Consider the following 21,415-nt stretch of genomic DNA (forward strand, 5'->3'; position numbering starts at 1 on the left):
GTAGCCATGATTACAGGTTTGAGCGACTGTACCTGTCCTAAAGGGTAAATTTCAGTAAATTCAATGCTCAGTTTCTAATAAAAAATCACTTAAAAATTAATCTTGTTTAATGTGATAATTTATCCCAGCCCCATTTTATTTCTTTGTGTCAACTAAACATGAAAGAAAATCCTTTTATTCATCTGCTCAAAAGAAGAAAACCCTATTTTAACAAGTACCAACTATCAGAAGTTATATCATCAAGACAAGAAAACAAAATAGCTCTGCTCACTGTAGTGCCAGCATGCTGGAGGCTGAGGCAAGAGGCTCTAGAGTTTGAGGCCAGTCTGGGCTGCAGAGCAAGACCCTGTCTCAGAAAACCAAAACCAAACCAAAAAAAGAAATTGCAGTGTAATTAGACTTAGTATGGTGTCACTAAGACTTCAGTACTATGTTCACCAACCCAGGGCGAATTCCCTAGCATGTTAGGATCTGCAGATGTTAATTCTGCTGGACTGAAAAGGTAGAGGTCATTTCTTATAAACAAAGTGATGTAATACTTTTGGATAAGCAGAAATAGGCAGTAATGAAGAATGTAACTCATTTCAGCCGTAGCCTGGTTTGATTAGCCTGATTGTCTAAAGTTACTAGATAGTGTTTGGCATAGAGCAGGAGATGTAGCTCAGTATTAGTGTTTGTCTAGCATTCATAAGGCCCTGGATTCAATTTCTGTGAAGAGAAGAAAGATTTCTGTACCTTAGTGTCTTGCTTGACAACAGAACTAACACTGAGCAATTTTAATACAAAGAAAGAAAGGGAGTAAGTATTTACATAAGGAAAGGATTCCCTGTTTTATTTCAGGATTGTTGTTTTGGCTGTTTTCTCAGTTGGTCCTCTTCATCTCAGCCACCACTTCTACAAATTACCTTGACCTTTGCCCTGCACCATAGACTAAAGGCCCAACAGCTACTTACTTTTCTACTTTTGTTTTCAAAGCACCCCACCTCTTATAGCCTCCTGTGCCCAGTCTCCCTTAGTGGTTCTTGGGTCCACTATAAGTTTAACATTCTTGGTGAACACAGACAATCTAACAACTTTAGACAAATCAAAATAAACAATTGAGCAAAGAACAATTCAATAATCGGGCCTTGTCGCAATGACCGTGACCTTCCTAAAAAGGTAAATTCTGAGTGTAATCCTAGCACTTTTGAGGCTGAGTTAGGAGGATCTCAAATCCAAGACCAACCTGGGCTATATAGTGAGTCCCAGGCCAGCCTCAGCTACCTATCTCATGGCAAGCTTCGTGAAGCCAAGGGCTCTTTATTATAATTATTATTTTTTGTGTGGTATTGGGGTTTGAACACAGGGGCTACACCTTGAGCCACTCCACCAGCCATTTTTTTTTTTTTCAATAGGTTTTCTTCTCTGGATAGGATCTCCCGAACTATTTGCTGGGGCTGGCTTCCTCCTGATCTCTGCCTCCTGGGTAGCTAGGATTACAGGTGTGAGCCACCAGCGCCTGGCTTATTTATTATTATTATTATTAACCTCATATCACCAATGCCTGGCTTCTGGCTAGGCTTTGTGCAAAGACCAATTAAACAAACTAGAAAGAGAAAGAAAGCTACCTTGTGAAATTATGCCAATAAAACAATAGAAAATGATGCTATTAATTCACAAATTCAGTCAGATACACTTGTCTTCTTCTTCTTTTTTTTTTTTTTTTTTTGTGGTACTGGAGCTTGAACTTAGGGCCTACAACTTGAGCCACTCCACAAACCCTTTTTTTGTGATTTTTTTTTTTCCAGATAGGGTCTTTCAAACTATTTGCCCAGGCCGGCTTTGAACTGCAATCCTCCTGATCTCTGCCTCCTGAGTAGCTAGGATTACAGGCATGAGCCACTGGTACCCGGCTACACTTGTCTTTTAAGGAATTCAAGGGAAATGAAGGTATTTTTCTGAGGATCTTTCTGGTAAAAACAATCTGAAAAATGTATTCCAAATAGAAATTAAACAGCCTGAGACTCTTGTATAGTTTCGTCATTGTTTTCCAGCAGAACAAAGTAGCAAGTGATTTATTTGTTTTTCAACTAAATTTGGCCTGAGGATGCCTCTGTACTTGGGGATTACATAACAAACTTAACTTAGCCCATAAACTGACTGAAAGTCTATTTTAGGAGTGTACTTCTGTAAGGAATAGCTGAATCTCAGCCAATCACAGCAGCTAAGCTTCAGTCAGTCACAGGTAGACAATGATCAGCCTATGTTCAAATAAGGCAAATGCCCCTGAGCTGCAACCAATGCAGCCATCTCTCCACAGCACTTGTGTTTTCTGTCCATAAATGGTGCCTGACCACACTGCAGACTGGAGTTCTCTAGACCTGTTCTGCTTTTGAGATCTGCTCGATTAATGGATTGCTCTTTGCTCAGTTCAACTGTTAAATTCAAGCTGTCTAAAAGGTTTTAACATTTTTATGTTTCCCAAGATTATGAAAGCAAAAAATGGCAATGCTATAATTATACGATTTTATATATTTTGTTTTACTTTCTTGTTCTCTAGTTCCTTCAAGTATGTGTTTACATCAGAGGCTCTTGACTGAGATGGTTTTGCCTTTCTGTGGACATTCGGCAGTGTATGCAGACATATTTGCTTGTCACGATAGGGAGGAGAGGAGTGCTAGTGTCCAGGGTGGTACTAAAGAATAGGACAGCCCCTGCCCCTCTCAACACAATGATCCAGATCAAAATATCAGGGGGGGCCCAGGTGGAGGAACTGTTGTATCCTCTATGATATGCAGATGAGGGGGGCTTTAAATTAATGGCTTTTGAGAAAGACACCGTGTGTGTGTGTGTGTGTGTGTGTGTGTGTGTGTGTGTGTGTAGATATAGATATAGATAAAAACATGTATGTGTATAAAACTAAAGATACATCATTGAGATCTTGCAGTTTTGTTAGTGAATGCTGTTTGTATATTTGTGTGTGTATGTTTCTTTTTTGGGTACTGGGGTTTGAACTTGGCCTCACACTTGTTATGCAGGCACTCTAGCACTTGAGCCACTCTGCCAGCCTTGTTTTTGTGTTGGGTATTTTTGAGATAGGATCTCTGGAACTATTTGCCCAGACTGATTTCAAACTGGGATTTCCTCCTGATTTCTACCTCCTGAGTAACTAGGATTACAAGTGTGAGCCACCAGCACCCAGCTGTTTCTTTTTCTTTTCTTTTCTTTTTTTGCAGTACTGGGGTTTGAACTCAAGGTTTACACCTTGAGCTACTCCATTGGCTCCCTTTTTTTTGTGATGGGTTTTTTTTCAAGATAGAATCTTGTGAACTATTTGCCTGGGCTGGCTTCGAACCTCGATCCTCTTGATCTCTGCCTCCTGAGAAACTAGGAATACATGTGTGAGCTTGCTGGTAATCCTAGCACTTGGGCAGTAGAGGCAAGTAGGATGGAGAGTTGGAGGCCAGCGGGAGCTACATAGGGAGACTGACTATGTTTCCAATCTCCAAAGCAACAACAAAAGCCCAGCCTTTTCTCCTGTTTCCAGCATGAGGTTTAACTCAGGGTTGGTTTCCAGTGATTGCCTTTTCTCTTCTATAGTTTCACAAGTCCAGTCATTTTGGGTTATATTCTGGATGTTGTAGTTAATGTGAATTTTGTTATATTGTTGGGTTTTTGTTTGATCTGCTTTTTCAAGCTGTTAACTTGGCTGAATTCACACTCCAAACTATCACCCCTATGTGAGGCAGGAGCTGAAATCTGTTTGATTCTTTTACCCTTAATGGGCTTCTTTGAGCCTGCTGTGTGCACCATTCCATGGTTCTAGTGATAACAGAGTTTAAGGCTCCTCCATGGTGCTGATTTTTATCATTGAGCCTTAGGTAGAAAGTTTATAAGCCAAGCACCAGTGGCTCACACTTATAATCTTAACTACTCAGGAGGCAGAGATCAGGAAGATTTTGGTTCGAGGCCAGCCTGGGCAAATAGTTCATGATAATTCATGAACTATAAACAGTTCATGATCAAATAGTTTATCTAAAAAAAACTCATTACAAAAAATGGCTGGTGGAGTGACTCAAGGTGTAGGGCCTAAGTTCAAGCCCCAGTACCACACAAGAATAAAAAGAAACAGCATCTCATTATGTGCCCCAGGCTGATCTTGAATTTGTGATCCTTCTGCCTCAGCTTCCCAAGGCTGGGATTATAGCCCTGCGTCACAATACATGGCTATGAATGGAGTTTTTAAAAGATAACTCGAATAACTGTTGACTGTTTTTTGGAAAGGGGAAAGGAGTCAATGGGATCTCTACTATGGGTTTGGCTGTTTAGCAAGAGTTGATCTGGATCCTCCGTAGGAGTCAGCCATTTGAGTTTACAGTGACCTTCTGATGTATAGTAAAGATTCACTGAAGGCTTTGTGGTACAATATGACTTCATTTCTTCAGGGTTATTTAAATTTTGTTTCTTGAGACTAGGTCTTGCTATGTTGCCCGGACTGGTCTCAAACTCCTACTCCTGAGTTCAAGTAATCCTCCTGTCTCAGCCTTCCAAGTAACTGGGACTATAGGTCTACATCACTATGCCCAGCTTCTGGCCAGTGTTGATTGGATTATAGGACACTGGACCAAAATTTGCCCAACAAGGAATTCTTTTTTTGGTGTCTTACAATAGCTTCGTGTCCTTAGATCAATTCTTCTTTCCTGCTTATGCTAGCTAGTTGGCTTTTGTTACTTGGAAGCCAAAGACTTCAACCAACAGTCTCAGGGAGGTTTGTAAAACTTACCACTTTAATGGGTCTTCTGGTTACGTGAGGGTAAAACAATTCATTCTGGATGAAGTTCAGAGTAATTACCAACAACTGTAATAATGGTGATGGCAAAAGCTGACCACATTGTGGACAGGCTGTGCCTTCACAGCTCATTAGTGCTTGTTTGCTTTTTGTGTAGTTGGGGAGAGGGTCTTTATTTTCTTTAATTAGGACGTACCTGTCCAAATAAAGATGGAACTCTGGCGAAGGCAAATCTGGTTAATGGAGGCTTTTCTCCTGCCCATTCTGTGAGCTGTTCCTGGAATAGGATGGCTGAATCAGGCTCCCCAAGGAAGGGGCGTGATCAAAGAACTCCAGCCAATGCTGAATTAGTCCATTTAGGTGTTTTCCCTCTTTGGTGTTTTTGAGACAGGCTCTCACAATGTAGCTCAGGCTGGCCTGGAACTTGCTATGTAGATTGGGCTGACCTCAAACTGGCAATCCTCCTGTCTCAGCCTCCCAAATGCTGAAATTACAGGCACTTAATACCACTTCCAGCTGCCATTTAGCTTTAAGTGTTTTTATTCATTAATTAATTATTATTAGTGCTTCTGGAGATGGAACTCAGGGCTTTGCTCATGTTAGGGAAGTACTCTACCACTAAGCCACTTCCCTATCCCTAGTTTTAGGTTTTTTTTTTTCCTTGTGTTATGTTCAGGATTACATTTAAAATATAATTTTTTTTAACATAACAGCCTAGTATTAGCTATTATTTGGAAACATCAGCAGCTATACTCACTCTTAAGATTCTTTTTGTTTTGGTGGCACTGGGGGTTTGAACTCAGGACCTCACACTTGGTAGGCAGGTGCTCTACCACTTGAGCTACTCCACCACCCGTATTCTTGAGCTTAAGGAGAACATATTGCTTGGAGTGAAGATTGGCACAGCGACTTTGGAAAACTTTTTGTTTTTTGTATATCAAATAATGGAATGCATTTGACAGAGAACCCACAACTACATACAACAGGGGTATGGATTTTATCTTTTCTTTTTTTCCTCCACAGTACCGGGGTTTGAATTCAGGACTTCATGCTTGCTAGGCAGGCCCTCTACCACTTGAGCCACTCCATCAGCCCAGGGATGTGGATTTTAGAAGCATACTGTTGAAAACAAGTAGCATGGAAATAATTTTATAAAATTCACAAACGAGCAAAAAAGAATAGTACATTGTTGGATGGGGTTGTAGAATGTGTATATACCTGAGGCCCTAGATTCAAGCTATAGCACCACACACACACACAAAAGCCAGCAGGCACGGTGAACTGAGGCAGGAGGATTATAAAATTTGAGGCCGGCCTGAGTTACAAAGAGAGATCCTGTCTCAAAAATAACCAGAGCAAAATGGACTGGTGGGATGGCTCAGGTGGTAGAGCACTTGCTTAGCAAATATGAGGCCCTGAGTTCAAACTTCAGTACAGCCAAAAATAAAAAATCCCATATTGTTAGGAACACATGTAGTATTTAGGTTAAAAAAAAAACTTTACAATGATTCTTAAAAAGATCAGGATAGTGGGTATATTTGAGAGGAAGGTAGGGCAAAAATGGGATCTGGGAGGAGTACGGATTAACATTCCGTCTCTCTTAAACTGGATGGGATGTTCACAGGTGTTTTGTTTTTGTAACATTTTCATTAACATTCTTTTGTATATGTCCAATTGTGTGAGTGTGTATGTGTGTGTGTGTGTGTGTGTTTGCTGGAAGACAGGGCTTCGAGTTTGCAAAGCAGGCACCTCTACCACTTGAGCTACACCTTCATTCCATTTTGCTCTGACTATTTTGGAGATAGGATCCCTCAAATTATTTGCCCAGGCTGGCCTTAAACCTGGATTCTCCTGATCTAGCCTCCCAAGTAGCTAGGATTACAAGCATGAGCCGCTGGTACTTGGCCACGTCCAACTTTTAAAGTGAAAGAAACATTGAGTTATTTGACAGCTTAGTTACACTTCTACTGACATGAATTGAACTCACGAATCGTATGTATTTATTTAGCTTTGGGTGTAAGGGAAGAAACTCTTGCAAAAACAGCTATCTTGAAGTATCCTTTGAGTGAGATACAATTATTTCCTCTGCTCTTGGGATGTTGATGATTTCTGCCCAACATTCCCTAGGAATTTTACACTTGACCTTGGCCAAAAGGTGGAGAAGTGATCCCTTCCAGGAACTCTAGAGCAGTGAGAACCAAATAGAGACAGCAGGGAACGGCACTGATTTTACTCTGCTGCAAAACAGAACTGTGCCTTATAGTTAACAATTTGCTGTAGCCTTTTTATGAATAGTTGGCAGTTTCCAAAAGATTCATTTTGCCCTCTTAGGAAATAGGGGTGGGGGAGGTGGTCCATCCTCCATTCCAGTCCCATCTCCAAACCTTGGCCTCTGCTGTTTCCTTTCCCTGGAAAACACTTCCTTGCTTTGTTGGTCTGGCTGACTTTTGCTCCTCTTTTAGAGGTTTATGTTGAGCTGGCGGTAGAGCCTGGGTATATATTCCCAGGTTAAAGTCTCTGGGAAATGATATCTAATCATCCACCACAACCCCAAGACTTCTGGGTAGGTCACTTTTGTCAACAGATGAGGGGTAACGAGGTTCCTCAGCTTCCCAGTTTCAGCACTATCACTGGTACTTGAGATTCATCCATGAAAAGCATTTCAAGGTGTCACACAAGGAATCTCACAGGTGGAAGTTTTAACAAGGACTTATTTTAGTTTAGCAGGATAAAGAAGGGAGAAATGGGGGAAAGGGAGAAACATTTCCTGCTCCCCACGCAGGAAATGGGAGTAAAGACTCCAAATGGTGGTTCTTACTGTGGCCTGTACACTTCCTGAGCTGGAGAATGCATATGGTCCTGTGTCTAGCATGGGCTGGGAGCTGTTTACTGTTCTAAAACATAGAGAAGAGGGCTAGGCCTACCTAAAACACAGGACCATAGGGAGTTTTAGGACTTCTTTTGCAAGACCTGCCTTCCTTTTTTCAGTCTCTCTAGGCCTTCAAGGGGCCTGGCAGCTTCTTACCATCTCAGAGGGGAAAGCAGATGCAGACAGCCCAGTCATGTTTCCCTGTTCTTGCAACTTAGCATTTAAGGGAGGTGGGAGGGGGGCTAGCTGCTGTGGGTTTTCAGTTTTTAACCTCCTGGTTCTAATGTCTGGGTCTAGCCCTTTTAATATTTATTTAAAATAATAAATATAATTTCCTTGTCTCCTTCTCTATATGTCCTGCCCCATCAGGAAAGGGTAAGATTATTTTGGATGTCTTTAAGGGTGAGGAGTGGGTGTAGAGCCTAGACTGCTGGGCCAGCCAGTTGAGTTCAAATTTGGGTTAACTACAGGGCTTTAGATTTTTCGGTTTGACTGAAGATTTCATTCATTCACTCATTTACTCATTCATTCATTCTGCCATAGCGAGGTTTGAGCTCAGTGTCCCGTGCTTGCTAAGCAGGTGCTGTACCACTTGAACCACTCACTCCCTTAGTCCTGAGCAGGATTTTGACTCCAAAAGTATACTCAAGGGAACCCGGACACCACTTCACACCTCTTGGGCTTCCTCGCCCTTTCTTAGGACTCCTCTGAGGTGGGCAGAGGCGGACCCGCCCCAACCCTCCCCTCCCGCTGGGGGAAGACAGCCCTTCGCGCCCCAAGTCGGGTGGGCTGAGAAAGTCCTCCGAGCGGAAGGAAGGGTCGCCAGCGGACCGGGGAGGGGCAAGTAGGTGGCGCTCTAGCCCGCCAAAATCTCTATGCTCTGCCTGCCTGGGAGCCCCGATTGGCTAAAGGCCGCCGCTCGCACGCGCGACTTCCGGGGCGGGGGCGGGAGAGGAAGGACTACGATTTCCGGCGCGAGGAGCTGTCGTCGCGTTTCTCCGGCCTGATGGCGGCCCCCGTGCTTCACACGCGGTTGCCGAGGGATGCGGCAGCTTCGGCCTCTGCTGTTACCACGCTGGGCGCGTCGAGGACTGGGTGAGATTTGGGTCGCGAGTCTGGAACCAAAGCCCAGGACCGGGATCGGGAAGTGGGTCTGAAAGGGCCTGGGGTAAAGCTATAGCAGTGTGGTGGGCGCAGGGGCCGCGGGTCGTCTCAGGTGCGCAGAGGGAGCCGGTTCCCTCTTCGTGAGGAATAGAGACGGGAAGGAGCTGGGAAGATGAGTCCATTCTCTGTTCCAGCGTCCCCCAGCCATCCCCCTGGGCACTCTCATATGGTCCCGGGCCTGCCTTCTGCTCCTTTTCGCTTCCCTTCGGCTTCTCTAGATTTGAAAAGGATCCTACCGAATGCTGTCACTGATGTCAGATCGAATCCTGAAGTTTCGTTTGACATTTGTTTCGACCCAAAATAAGCTGCAGACTCAATTTAATAGTATTTTAAGCAGACCGTATCTTCCTCAACTTTTAAAGTTTCTGACCCCCTTAAAACACTTTAGGCAGCAGGACGCTGTGTGTTTTCACTAACCTGCTCTGTTTAAACAAAGCAAACCTCGTAAAACACTTATCATAATAGTCATAAGTATTTATTAAGTGCCTACTTATTGTGATAGACACTGGGCACAGTAGTCTTCCAGAGACTAACGTTCTTGGCTCTCAACAGAGCTCAACAGTGGTGGAGAACCTGTAAGTAGGCCAATAAATAAATGAACAAGATGATTTCAGATAGTGATAAGTGCTGTGAAGAAATGCAACAGCAGGGTAATTGCATTCCTGTAATCCCAGTTACTTAGGAGACTGAGGTAGGAGGATTAGGGTTCAAGGCCAGCTCCTGCATATTTAGTGAGAAATCCTATCTCAAACAAAAGTAAGGAAAAAAAAAGGCAGCAAAAAGATTGGGGCATGACTCAAGTGGTGAGTGGTAGAATGCTTGCTTAGCAAGCATGGGACCCTGAGTTCAATTTTGAGGACTATAAAACAAACAAATGAAAAAGGAAGGAAATAGAACAACACAGCAGGGTAATGGAAGGGTAGGGGAGAAGTTGGGTATATTAGATTTCTGGTAGGAAGGCCTCGGACATTGAGCTTTGACTTGAATGAATCCAATCTTGCCTATCTCTGGGAAGAGGGTTTCTGACAGTGAACATCAAGCAAAACGGGAACTAGCTTGACAAGTTTGAAGAACAGACACTGCTTGCAATAAAACCAAGTGGCTAGAGAGGAGTACAGAGAGGTAGGCAGGGACCAGATTGACGTAGGATCAATAGGATTAATGTAAGAGTTGGGATTCTTTTTTACTTTATTTATTTTGACAGTACTGTGGCTTGAACTCAGGGCCTCACACTTACGAGGCAGGTGCTCTACCGCTTCAGCCACTCTACTAGCCTAAGAGTTTGGATTCTTATTCTAAGTACAACAGGAAGACAGTTTTTACTGAGTGAAGCCTAGATTGTTGAGGGGTAAGAGTGGAAGCTGGGAGACCATTTAAGAAGCCATTCTAGTCTCACTGAGTGATGTTGGTTCTGTAAGTGTTCACTATTGTTCTGTTATGAATTTAATAGCTTGGAAATTTTGGTTATACAGGATTTCAAATATGCTTGCATTAGAGAATGATTTCTTCAATTCTCCCCCAAGAAAAACTGTTCGGTTTGGTGGAACTGTGACAGAAGTCTTGCTGAAATACAAAAAGGTAAGAGGACACCATGTGTGAGGTTTGGATTTTGTTGGCAAGAATGTAACAATAGCTATTAAACTAAAGAGCAGCATAAGGGTTAGGGAGCCATGGAGCTCAGAAGTAGAGTATGTGCTTGGAATGTATAAGGTCCTGGATTCAACCCCTAGCAAAAAACAAAAAACCAGTCTATATAATAAAATGAATTTTAGATACTAATATGAAATCAAGTAATAGGATGTGTGGGTGCTGTCTGTTCAAAAGTTTAAAATTAAAGTAATAATACGAGTTTCAAATGGTGTATTTATGAAGTATCTTTTGAAAACATTAGCAAGTGCTAAAATTGAAAAAATTTAAGCATTTAAATTTTTGTTTTAAATACTCCCTTGGTTCATTTTTCAGTTACTTTAGTGATTCTTTATGATATTAAAGAATTGGTTCCTTTTTAATGAGTGAGAAAGTTCTAGAATGTGATTCATAATAACCACTGAGCTTTTTTTGTTTGTGGTACTGGGGAATTAACCCAGAGCATCAGTCATGCTAGGCATGCACTCTACCACTTGAGCTACACATTTTAGTTTTTAAAAGTATTTATTTACTTACTTGAGGTAGGATCTTGCTATGTAACCCAGGCTGATCTTGAACTCTTAAGTCTTGCCTCACCCACCTGAGCACTGGATGCATACCACCATGGAGGAGCTGGGGGTTGCACTCAGGGCCCTGTACTTACTAGGCAGGTACTCTACCTTTTGAGCCACTTGCCAGACCTTTTTGTGTTGGTTATTTTTGAGATAAGGTCTTGCTTTATGCCTGGGGCTGGCCTGGACCGTGATCTTCGTATTTTTGCTTCCTTGGTATCAGGAATGACAGTCTTGAGCCACTGCACATAAACTTTTTGCCCAGGCTGCCTGGAACCACAGTCCTCCTGGTCTCAACCTCCTGTGTAACCACAGATGATAGTGCATACCACCACACCAAGCTATTGGCTGAGATGTGTTCTTGTGACCTTTTTGCCCAGACTAGCCTTAAACCTCAGTCCTCCTGGTCTTTGCCTCCTGAGTAGCTAAGATTATAGGCATGAGTCACAACACTACCCAGAAAACATTTTCTTTCTTTTTTTTTTTTTTTTTTTTTCCTGTTGGTGAGATCAGAGTTTGAACTCAGTGCTTTGCAAAGCAGGTGCTCTACCACCTGAGCCATACCTCCAGTCTGTTTTGCTCTGGTAGTTTTTTGGAAATGGGGTTTCTTGAACTGTTTGCCTGGGCTGGCCTCAAAACTGAGGTCCTCCCAATCTTAGCCCCCTAAGTAGTTAGAATTACAGGCGTGAGCCACTGGCACCCCATTAAACTTTTTATTTCTTAAGGAATTACCTAAGCTTTCCTTTGGAAGAATAAGTTAGAGATTTTTGTTTGTTTTTGTGTTAGCTTACAAGTGATTCCATGAGATCTCAGCAGTAGAGAGAAAATATAAGTGACTGTGTTTATGTATAATATTCATGCATATGAATTGACACCATCGTAGTTCTCCCTGAATTAGATCATTACAGTGTTCTTTTTCTCATACTTTAAGAATTCTCAGGAGTGTCAACTAGCTGGGCATGTGTGGTGAGTGCCTATAATCCCAGCACTCAGGAGGCTGGGGCAGGAGGTTCATGAGTTGAGGCTGACCTGGGCTACAATTGAGACCCTGTTTTTTAAAAAAAGTATCAGTTATAATAAAATATCACTACACAAATATAGCTAAATATTTTAGTAGCTTTTAGTTACTTGTAGCTACTTTTTAGTTATTTGTCATTTTTCCAAGTCTGATTCTACTAACATTAGTTGTTAAAATTTTATAGTCATGATTTTATAATGGCAAGGTATGTAAGAAAGTTAAAAGATTTCCTTCTGGAATGCCATCCGATGTTAAGGTATATTTAAAAGTCCCGCTTGTTGATACTTCACAGGAAACCATAGCAAGTAATTTAATTTTCTCCCCTTCTTGTTAAGGGTGAAACAAATGACTTTGAGTTATTGAAGAACCAGCTCTCAGATCCAGACATAAAGGTAATTTTTTGTTTGATCAGTAGTAAAGTTTTTGCCACTTTGCATAGACATTAGTTTGCACTCTTGGTCCTATTCTGTGCTCCAGAACTTGCTCTCTTACTTTGACTGGTTTTCAGCCTAGGTAGTTACCCTTGAGGGACCTTGCCAGTGGCTGGAAACATGTTCTTTTGTGCCACTGACATGTAGTGGGTTATTGATAAGGATGATGGTAAACAGGTTTTTTCCAACATGGAGATTTAAAAAAAAAAAAAAAATACTGGCATTTGAACTCCGAGTTCTGCTTATTAGGCAGGCATTCTACCACTTGAGCCATGCCCCCAGCCTTTTTTGCTTTAGTTATTTTGGGGATAGGGTCTTGACTTTTTGCCTGGGTGATCCTATTTATGCCTCCCTGGTAACTGAACTGATAGATTGACTCCACCACATCTGGCTTATTGGGGTCTCTTACATTTTGCCCCTGCTGGCCTCAACCTCAATCTTCCAGATTTCTGCCTCCCAAGTAGCAGGGATTATGGATGTCAGCCATTGGGCTGGGTCATAAACATGGAGATTTTTTTAATGAGGATCTAATTAGTTAATATACAGGAAACACTTAAAACAGCCTCTGACCTAAAGTAAGGACTTTGTAATTGTTAACCTGTTATTTTGTTCCTGCTGACAGTCTGCAGGTCCTCATTCTCATTTCTCATTTGCATTTCAAGCCAATGTTCTTATCACTGCTGTAATTCCCCTGTCAAAGGTTACCAGTGATTTCTTACCTGTTTATTTCAGTGAACTTTTTAAAATCTCATACTAATTCTTTGTAGCAGTTGGCACCTTTGACCATCAACTTGTTAAAAACTTTTCTTCATAACGTGTATACTATATGAAGAAGAAAAAAAACTAACTTGAGTTTCTATGATCCTCCTGTCTCCTGTCTTCTGATTATTTACCTATTTATTCTTTTGATAGATTCTTAAATTTGGTGTTGATAGTTTCCAAACTTGTGGGCCCCCTCCCCCCCTTTTTTAAATTTTTTTTTTATTTTAGTGTACTGGGGATTGAACTCAAGGTCTCTCATACTTGCTAGGCAGGTCCTCTACCACTTGAGCCACTCTACCAGCCCCCAAAGTTGACCCTTTTCTCATTCTGTGGTACCCAAAGGCTTTGAAATGTGTGTTCTGATAACTCCCACATTTGTAGCTATGTCTCTGGTTGTTCTTGGGGACTCCAGACTTGTTTATTAGATGTATCTGCCCAGAATTATTAGAGGTGTTTGAACTCGGGGCTTCGAACTTGAAAAGCAGGCACTCTACCACTTGACCCACACCTCCAGTCCATTTTGCTCTGCTTATTTTGAAGATGAAGTCTCAAACTATTTGCCTGGGTTGGTTTCAAACCTCAGTCCTCTTGATCTCAGTCTCCCAAATTGCTAGGATTATAGGTATGAGTTATCTGATCACCCAGTTCTTGAGCTAGGAACCTTGGAGTCTTTCCAGAGTTTCTCACCTTCACTTAAGGCCTTCGGCCACAGTGGGTGGGGAGGGGGAGTCTTTGCAGTCTTTCTGTTTTGTTGGTGCTTTTGTCTGGGTTCTTCTAATCACCCTTTATCAGTCTCTAGATCCTGTCCTCCTCTGTTTCCCTCCCCTCCCCTCCCAACATAGTAGCGTGATTCATCTGTGCAGAGAACAAGTCTAGGCATGTTATTCACCTACTAAAAGTAAAGGAGGAGTGAAGGGTCAACTTGTTAAGACAGTCTGCAACATTTTTCCTGTGTTGTTTCACTAGATACTTTATTCCCTGAGTTTGCCACTTTTCCTCTTTATGTCTTCCCATGTGACTTTTCTTTCTGGCTGGAGGTGGTCCTCTGTATCCATTTTATTTTTCCCTCTAAGGAATATAGTAACCCCAGAAAATACTTTATTGCCATTTAAAGACAGCTAAAGCATCATTTCCTCTTTAAAGCTTTTCCTAACTCTTGCCTTCTTTCATAGGTACAAAGGGCCAGTTTTGGTGGTCTTCTCTATATTTCTATCAGTAGATTTTTGTTTTGTTTTTGTTTTGAGATAGGGTTTCTCTATGTAGCCTTAGGCTGGCCTCAAACTCATGATCCCCCAGGCTCTGCCTCCCAAGTGCTTGGGATTATAGACATGAACCGTCATACCTGGTGACTGGGTTACTTTTTGTTTTTGTTTTTTGTTTTTGGTGGTATGGTATTTGAACTCAAGGCCTCATGATTGCTAAGCAGGCACTTTACTCTTAAACCACTCTGCTAGCTCTTTTTTGTATTCGGTGTTTTTGAGATAGGGTCTTGTGACCTGGCTTTGAACCGTGATCCTCCTGATTTCTGCTTCTGGAGTAGCTAGAATTATAGGTGTGAGTCACCTGTACCAACAAACTTTTGTTTCTTTATTCTTGTTTTTCTCCCTCCCTCCCTTCCCTTCTCCTTTCTTCTCCCCACAAGGTCTCATGCCTGCCAGCCAAGTGCTGTAGCCACTTGTACTTTTTTTTTTGTTGTTGGAAAGGAATGGAATAGATTATACTCATCTTGATTTGCACACTGCTGAGCTGTCTTCTCTGTGCTTCTCAGCGAGCTGTTATTACTGTTATTCTTCCTTGTGTGGACATTATGAAATTAATGTAGTGCAAATGAATTGTTGTTTACTTCATTTCCTGCCTTGTTACTTGGGGTTTCATCAGCAAATGGTCAAGCCCTTGGAAGTCTGTCACATTGCTATGGCATAGAAAGCCATGAGTAGTTTGGATAGAGGTTGGGGAAAGGTGCCAGCTGCTTTTTTGTGTGGAGCAAAGTATTATGGGAGAGATGGAGCATTGGATTTGGCTTTATTGACCTCTTCGTTGGTCACATTGCTCATTAGTCTCTCTTAATCTCAGATTCCTCTGCTGTAAAATGGGAATAATTAATCTTACAGTTTTTAGGATTAGGAAGGTTTCAGATGTCATGTCTGGCACATGGTTTGTTCTCATTAAAGTTGCTTGGTAAAAATAGTCTTTTGCCATAGGCATGACATTGTATTGTTTTGTGTTTTCTTTCTTTTTCTTCTTTGTATGTATTTTTCTATGTGTTTTTTGTTTGTTTTTATTTTGGTGTTTTATTGCTTTTTTTTTAGTATATGTGCTGCCAGAGTTTTTTCCAGGGGGAATTCTGACGTTTGAACTCAGGGCCTTGAGCTTGCTAGGCAGGTGTTCTACCACTGGAGCCACACCACCAGCCTTTTTTACCTTAGGGTTTTTTTTTGTTTGTTTGTTTTCAAGTACTAGGGTTTGAACTCAGGGTATATTCCTTGAGCCACTCCACCAGCCCTTTTTTTATGATTTTTTTTTTTTTTCAAGATAGGGTCTCGTGAATTGTTTGCTTGGGCTGGTTTTGAGCCATGATCCTCCTGATCGCTCCCTCCTGAGTAGCTAGGATTACAGGTGTGAGCCACTGGCACCTGGTGCTTTAGGTTTTCTTTGAGCAGGGTCTCAAATGTATACCAATTGGTATATCCTCCCCTTTTTTTTTTCAAGGATAATTTTTTTTTCTTTTTTTTTTTTAATTAAAAAAATTTCCTTTTATTATTGCTGTGCTAGGGGTGAAATTCTCCTATTAATGTTCCCTGCATAGATGGGATGACAGGTGTGTACTACCACGCTGAGTTTTTATTGGTTAAGTTCTCTAGAACTTTTTGCATGGGTTAGCCTCAGAGTTTGATCCTCCTAATCTCTGCCTCCCGAGTAGCTAGGACTTCATATTTTCTTTTTGAAACAAGGTCTTGCCATGTAGCCCAGACTGGTCTGAAACTTGAGATCCTCTTGCCTCAGCCTGTAGCATCACACCTGGCACCCAACAGTGTCTTAATAAGCTTAGTCATTTCACAAATTGGAGCTTTTCCTTATTATTTTTTTCCTATGTTTGTTGTATATATGTATGAACATAAATAATTTCTTGGTGAGGGGGGCTGGTGGTATAGTCAGTAGTAGGGTGTATGCTAAGGCCCTGGGTTCTGTCCCCAACACCACCACCAAAAAACCATTTTTACATTACTGATAATGTATTTAATACATGGGTTTTAAAAAAAATAAAGTTTTTCTCATATCACTTCAAACGATTTTAAATAACTTTATTACCTGAAAACTATTTCATGGTATAGTGGAAAAGAATTGTTATTTATACAAATATATCCTAATGCATTTAGATCCAGCTATGGGTTCGGTTTTGAAAAACTTGCATTTGAAACTGGAAGTATGGCTTAGGTGTTAGAGTACTTGCTTAGCAAGTACAAGGCCTAGAGTCAAACCTGCAGTATGCTGGGGGGCGGGTAGGGAGGAAGAAGATATTTATTAATGACTCCAGCCTATCAGCTCAGACTGTGTGTGTGTGTGTGTGTGTGTGTGTGTGTGTGTACGTGTACTTAGTGCCTTGTGCTTGCTAAGCAGGTGCTCTCACCACTTGAGCCATTCAGTCAGCTGAACTTAGTTTTGATATTCAGCTTTGATTTTAATTCTGTTTGTGACTTTTTTCATCTCATTTAAATATTACTAAATTTTTTTTTTACAGTTCTGGGAATCAGACCCAGGACCTCACACATGCTAGGCAAGTGCCCTACCACTGAGCTATACTCCCAGCTCCTCTCATATTTTTAAATTGTATATTTGTAGCTTAATTTAAATACTATTCTTAGATATTTGGTGCAAAATAGATTTTTTTTTTCTGTTACCTTAGAGAAGAACTTGTGGGTTTTTTTTTTTGTGAGGGGGGAGTTGGGTTTAAATTCAGGGCCTTACTCTTTTATGCTTGCTAGGCAGGCACTTTTCCTCTTGAGCCACACTTCCAGCCCAAGGAATTGTGATTTTGAAAGTATTTTCCTTTGTTTAACTTCAGGATGACCAGATCATTAACTGGCTGCTAGAATTCCGCTCTTCTATCATGTACTTGACAAAAGACTTTGAGCAGCTTATCAGCATTCTGTTGGTAAGTTCATTTATTTCGCTGACTGGTGGTCAGCTTAGTACTTTGAAAATAGTATGTATCAGTGAAAAGTTTTCATTATCTTCTCCCATCTCTAGAGATTGCCTTGGTTGAATAGAAGTCAAACAGTGGTGGAGGAGTATTTGGCTTTTCTTGGTAATCTTGTATCAGCACAGACTGTCTTCCTTAGACCGTGTCTCAGCATGATTGCTTCTCACTTTGTACCTCGTAAGTGACTACTCTTTGCTTGTAAAAACTTCTTTCCTTCCTCTCCTTCTTTTCTCTTCCTTTCCCTTTCCTTTTCTTCCTCTTTCCTTCCTTGTTATTTGGCTTACAGTTCTGGTTCAGGAGCTACTTCGGGTGATGGCTGCCTTGCTGGCAGAGTCTTGATGGCACAGGGTATCATAGGCAAGGGAGCAGGAAGCATATGTATGTGCATGCGATTTTTTTTTTTTTAATTTGAATAACTGTTTATGAAAGTACTACCTTCTTACACATAGCTTTTTTTATATAGCTGTTCATTGTCTGGGTCTGTGACAGAAGACTAACATAATTTTTTTTTCCTCTCAAAAGCCCGGGTGATCATTAAGGAAGGTGATGTAGATGTTTCAGATTCAGATGACGAAGACGATAGTAAGTATAAAAAATACTTTGGCTTTTCTTGGTAATCTTGGCAATGATAAGAATACCTTTTATATCTTGCCACCTGTTTTGATAACAGACAGCAACAAATGATAACCTTTGATGGAACTTTGATGCATGTAACATCAGTATGCAATCAGTGTAAAATGTGTTGCTAACATAATTAGGCCGTTTCATTCTTCTCTGTTCAGTTTTTCAGTTTTGGTTAGCAAGTGTTTTTACCTTCAAGTATATGATTGTTTTTCAGTTTTTAGTTTTTATGCTTATGCTCTTAACTTTTCTCCTTGTAGATCTTCCTGCAAATTTTGACACATGTCACAGAGCCTTGCAAATAATAGCAAGATATGTCCCATCGTGAGTACACTTTTGCTACTTTGAATCATGGTGTTTAATTCTTAAGGAAATTTAAATGAGTTAGGATGTAGCTTAATGGTGAAGGCTTCTCTAGCATGTACACGCAAGGTCCAAAATTCCATCCCCAGCATCAGGTAAGAAGGAAAGAAAGAAAATTGTAATTAGTCAGTAGAAAATCATAAAATGTTAATAGTGTTAAGACCTGGGTTATATGTTTTTGCATCACATTTTATTGAAAATTATTTGTTTTTGATTCATAAGCCTTTTTTTTTTTTTTTTTTTTTTTTTTTTTTGCGGTACTGGGATTTGAACTCAGGGACTGTACCTTGAACCACTTGACCAGTTCTATTTTTGTGAAGTGTTTTTTTTTTTTTTCTTTTTTTTTTTTCACACCAGAAGGATAATGTGCCCACGTTGTAATAAGGTTTAGGGGCAGCACATGTCACACAGAGGCGTGAATTCCCAGTCACCATGCTTATGAACCAAAAAAGGATCTATGAAGTGTTTTTTTGAGATAGAGTCTCATGAATTATTTGCCCAGGCTGGCTTTGAACAGTGATCCTCCTGATCCCTGCCTCCTGAGTAGCTAGGTTTATAGGCATGAACCACTGGTGCCTGGCTTACTGTTTTTAATTATTTTATAAAACTTATGTACAGATTCTCCCCCAAATAGTGGTTGGAGTTTTGCTTTTATCTTCAACAGATATGGTATCCAAATATTTTCACTGAGGAAAACCCTGTATGTATTTGTGTCATGCCATATGAATAAAGATTGCAATTCTAAGAAAAGTTTTGCAGGTTTGTGGGTTTCTTTTGGAGGGGTAGTCTTCTGGTTCCCTCCATAGGTTTGTTTTCATTAATGTAAGGAAAAAAGAATCCAAGTCTGTTTTTTTTCCCTTTTTTGATTTTTTTTTTTTTTGTGATACTGGGGCTTGAACTCAGGGCTTCACACTGGCTAGGCAGGGGCTCTATCACTTGAGTGTATATATGTATGTATATATAGATGGGAAATGTTTAGATTTTGAACTGAAGTTCAGTTAAACTTTAGCAGAAGAAAAGCTGTTTTGATTTGCTATTGCAAATCAAAAGTTAAAGCATTTTACCTAGGTTGTTCTAGATTGTCTCTGAAACTGTACACTCATTTTAACTCTCAGTTGCTTGGGGTAGGAGTTCCTGTTTGCCTCCTGTATTTATCCATATATATCCTTACAATGGGAATGCTAACTTTCTTAGAAAGTCCAGTTAACATGGATTGATGGAAATTTTATTCTTTTTTTAATAGGACTCCATGGTTTCTTATGCCGATACTGGTGGAAAAATTTCCATTTGTTACAAAATCAGAGAGAACATTGGTAAGAAATTTTTGCATGGAGCAAATAATGGAAAAGGTTTTTTTGTGTGTGGTTTTGTTTTAGATGATATTAGGTGTTTTTCCTAAATGTTTTTTAGATTTTCAACTCAAGTAAGAATTAGGTGACCATTGGGATCCCCAGTGCCTTTTTCTTATTACAAATCATGGCCAGGGCCCATTTCAGGAATGTTTTTAGAGGTTGATACTTATACACATGAGAACAATTAGAGAATAACTGTTGATAGATCCTAATTATAAACATGATGTACTTGAACACAGACAAGAAGAGCCCATTTGTATTTTGGTGGTGGTAGATAAGAGCTTTGTATAAATAAATTCTGTTTAAGTTTTATGTGATACTTATGTCATCTGTGTAGTTTACACTAATTGATAGATTTAAGCACAGATTTTTTTTTTCCTAAATAAGGTATTACATAGTTTAAGTAAGGAATTAATAACTTTTGTTTGTGTTTGGTAGTGTGTTTCAAGTGGAATGTTTTTTATTTTTGAGGTACTGAGGCTTGAACTCAGGACCTACACCTTGAGCCACTCCACCAGCCCTTTTTTTGTGATGGGTTTTTTCAAGATAGTGTCTTGCTATTTGCCCAGGCTGGCTTTAGACCATGATCCTCCGGTTCATGGTTCATTTTGCTCTGGTTATTTGGGAGGTAGGATCTGCTGAATTATTTGCCTGGACTGGCCTCAAACTTGGATCCTCCTGATTTCAGCCTCCCACATAGTTAGGATTATAGGTGTGAGCCATTGCCATCAGGCAGTACTCACCTAGCCTCCTGAGTAGCTAGGATTACAGGGATGAGCCACTGGCGCCCAGCTAAAGTGAAATACTATAATTCACTGTTTTGCTTATGAAATAGATGTAAGGCTGAGGCAGGAAGATTGCCAGTTTGAGGCCAATCTGGTATTATAGCTGTCTCCAAAAAAAAAAAAAAAAACCTAAAACTAGCAGCTTATGAAAAGAGTCATGCACCATGACCACATTTGATTTATCTTAGCAATTCTGGGTTGATTTAATACCCCCAAATCAATTAACATACACCCTATCAGTAGAATCATGAACAAAAAAAAAATCACATGATCACATCAATAAATGCAGTGATGGTGCTTGGTAAACCCTAAAATCCTTTCAGGACAAAAGTAGAGGGAATTTGCCAAACCTGATAAAGGGCATTTATGAAAAGCTGGTAGCTTACTTCATACTCAAAGGGGAAAGATAAAAGCTTCCCCCTAAAAGAAGGAACAAAGCAAGGATTTCTGGGTCACATTTTGAGTTGGGATCTTGCTGTGTTGCTCAGGCTGGTCTTGAACTCTGGGGTCAAGTAATCCTCCCACTTCAGCCTCCCCAGTAGCTGGGATGCAGGTTCATGCCACTGGATATTCATCCTCGCTCTCTGTATAACCAGGGCATTTCGATAAGAAAAATAGTTAAGCAGATGCACAGGAAGAAAGGTTACATGTCATCCTAAGGAGTCTCCCCCAAATGTGTTAGAGATATAAACAAATTCAGCATGGTGACGGTATAGATAGGTAAGCACACAAAAGCCCATCATGGGCTGGGAGTTAGCTCAATGGTAGAGTACTTGGATTCAATACTTAACACTGGTAAAAAAAATCCAAGCCAAAACCCAGTAACACTAAAAAATTTAATGAGGGAGGAGGGTTTTTTCTTTTTAATTTTATTTATTCATTC

General features: G+C 40.6%; 1 protein-coding gene and 1 non-coding gene across 6 annotated transcripts in view; one reads left to right on the forward strand and one right to left on the reverse strand.

The window, feature by feature from the left end:
• Window positions 1-8,466: 8,466 nt before the first annotated feature.
• Window positions 8,467-21,415, forward strand: part of Rrn3 (RRN3 homolog, RNA polymerase I transcription factor) — a 29,271-nt gene continuing 16,322 nt past the window's right edge. For 3 of the 5 annotated variants that reach the window (XR_012443066.1, XM_074058951.1, XM_074058952.1), the window contains exons 1-8: window positions 8,467-8,732; window positions 10,274-10,379; window positions 12,353-12,409; window positions 17,274-17,363; window positions 17,459-17,588; window positions 17,934-17,993; window positions 18,293-18,356; window positions 19,639-19,708. Coding sequence is in view for 4 of the 5 variants with exons in the window: in XM_074058951.1 (XP_073915052.1) it covers window positions 8,644-8,732; window positions 10,274-10,379; window positions 12,353-12,409; window positions 17,274-17,363; window positions 17,459-17,588; window positions 17,934-17,993; window positions 18,293-18,356; window positions 19,639-19,708 (666 nt within the window). In the remaining variant the exon portion in view is untranslated. The remainder of the gene's footprint in view (window positions 8,733-10,273; window positions 10,380-12,352; window positions 12,410-17,273; window positions 17,364-17,458; window positions 17,589-17,933; window positions 17,994-18,292; window positions 18,357-19,638; window positions 19,709-21,415) is intronic. The other 2 variants (XM_074058950.1, XM_020175965.2) reach the window with 2 other exon arrangements.
• LOC141418734 (small nucleolar RNA U13) lies at window positions 18,747-18,850 on the reverse strand. The gene has a single exon (XR_012443380.1). It is a non-coding gene; the product is annotated as a small nucleolar RNA U13 (small nucleolar RNA).

Source organism: Castor canadensis, chromosome 17 (genome assembly GCF_047511655.1).
Source record: "Castor canadensis chromosome 17, mCasCan1.hap1v2, whole genome shotgun sequence".
Classification (NCBI taxonomy): Eukaryota; Metazoa; Chordata; class Mammalia; order Rodentia; family Castoridae; genus Castor; species Castor canadensis.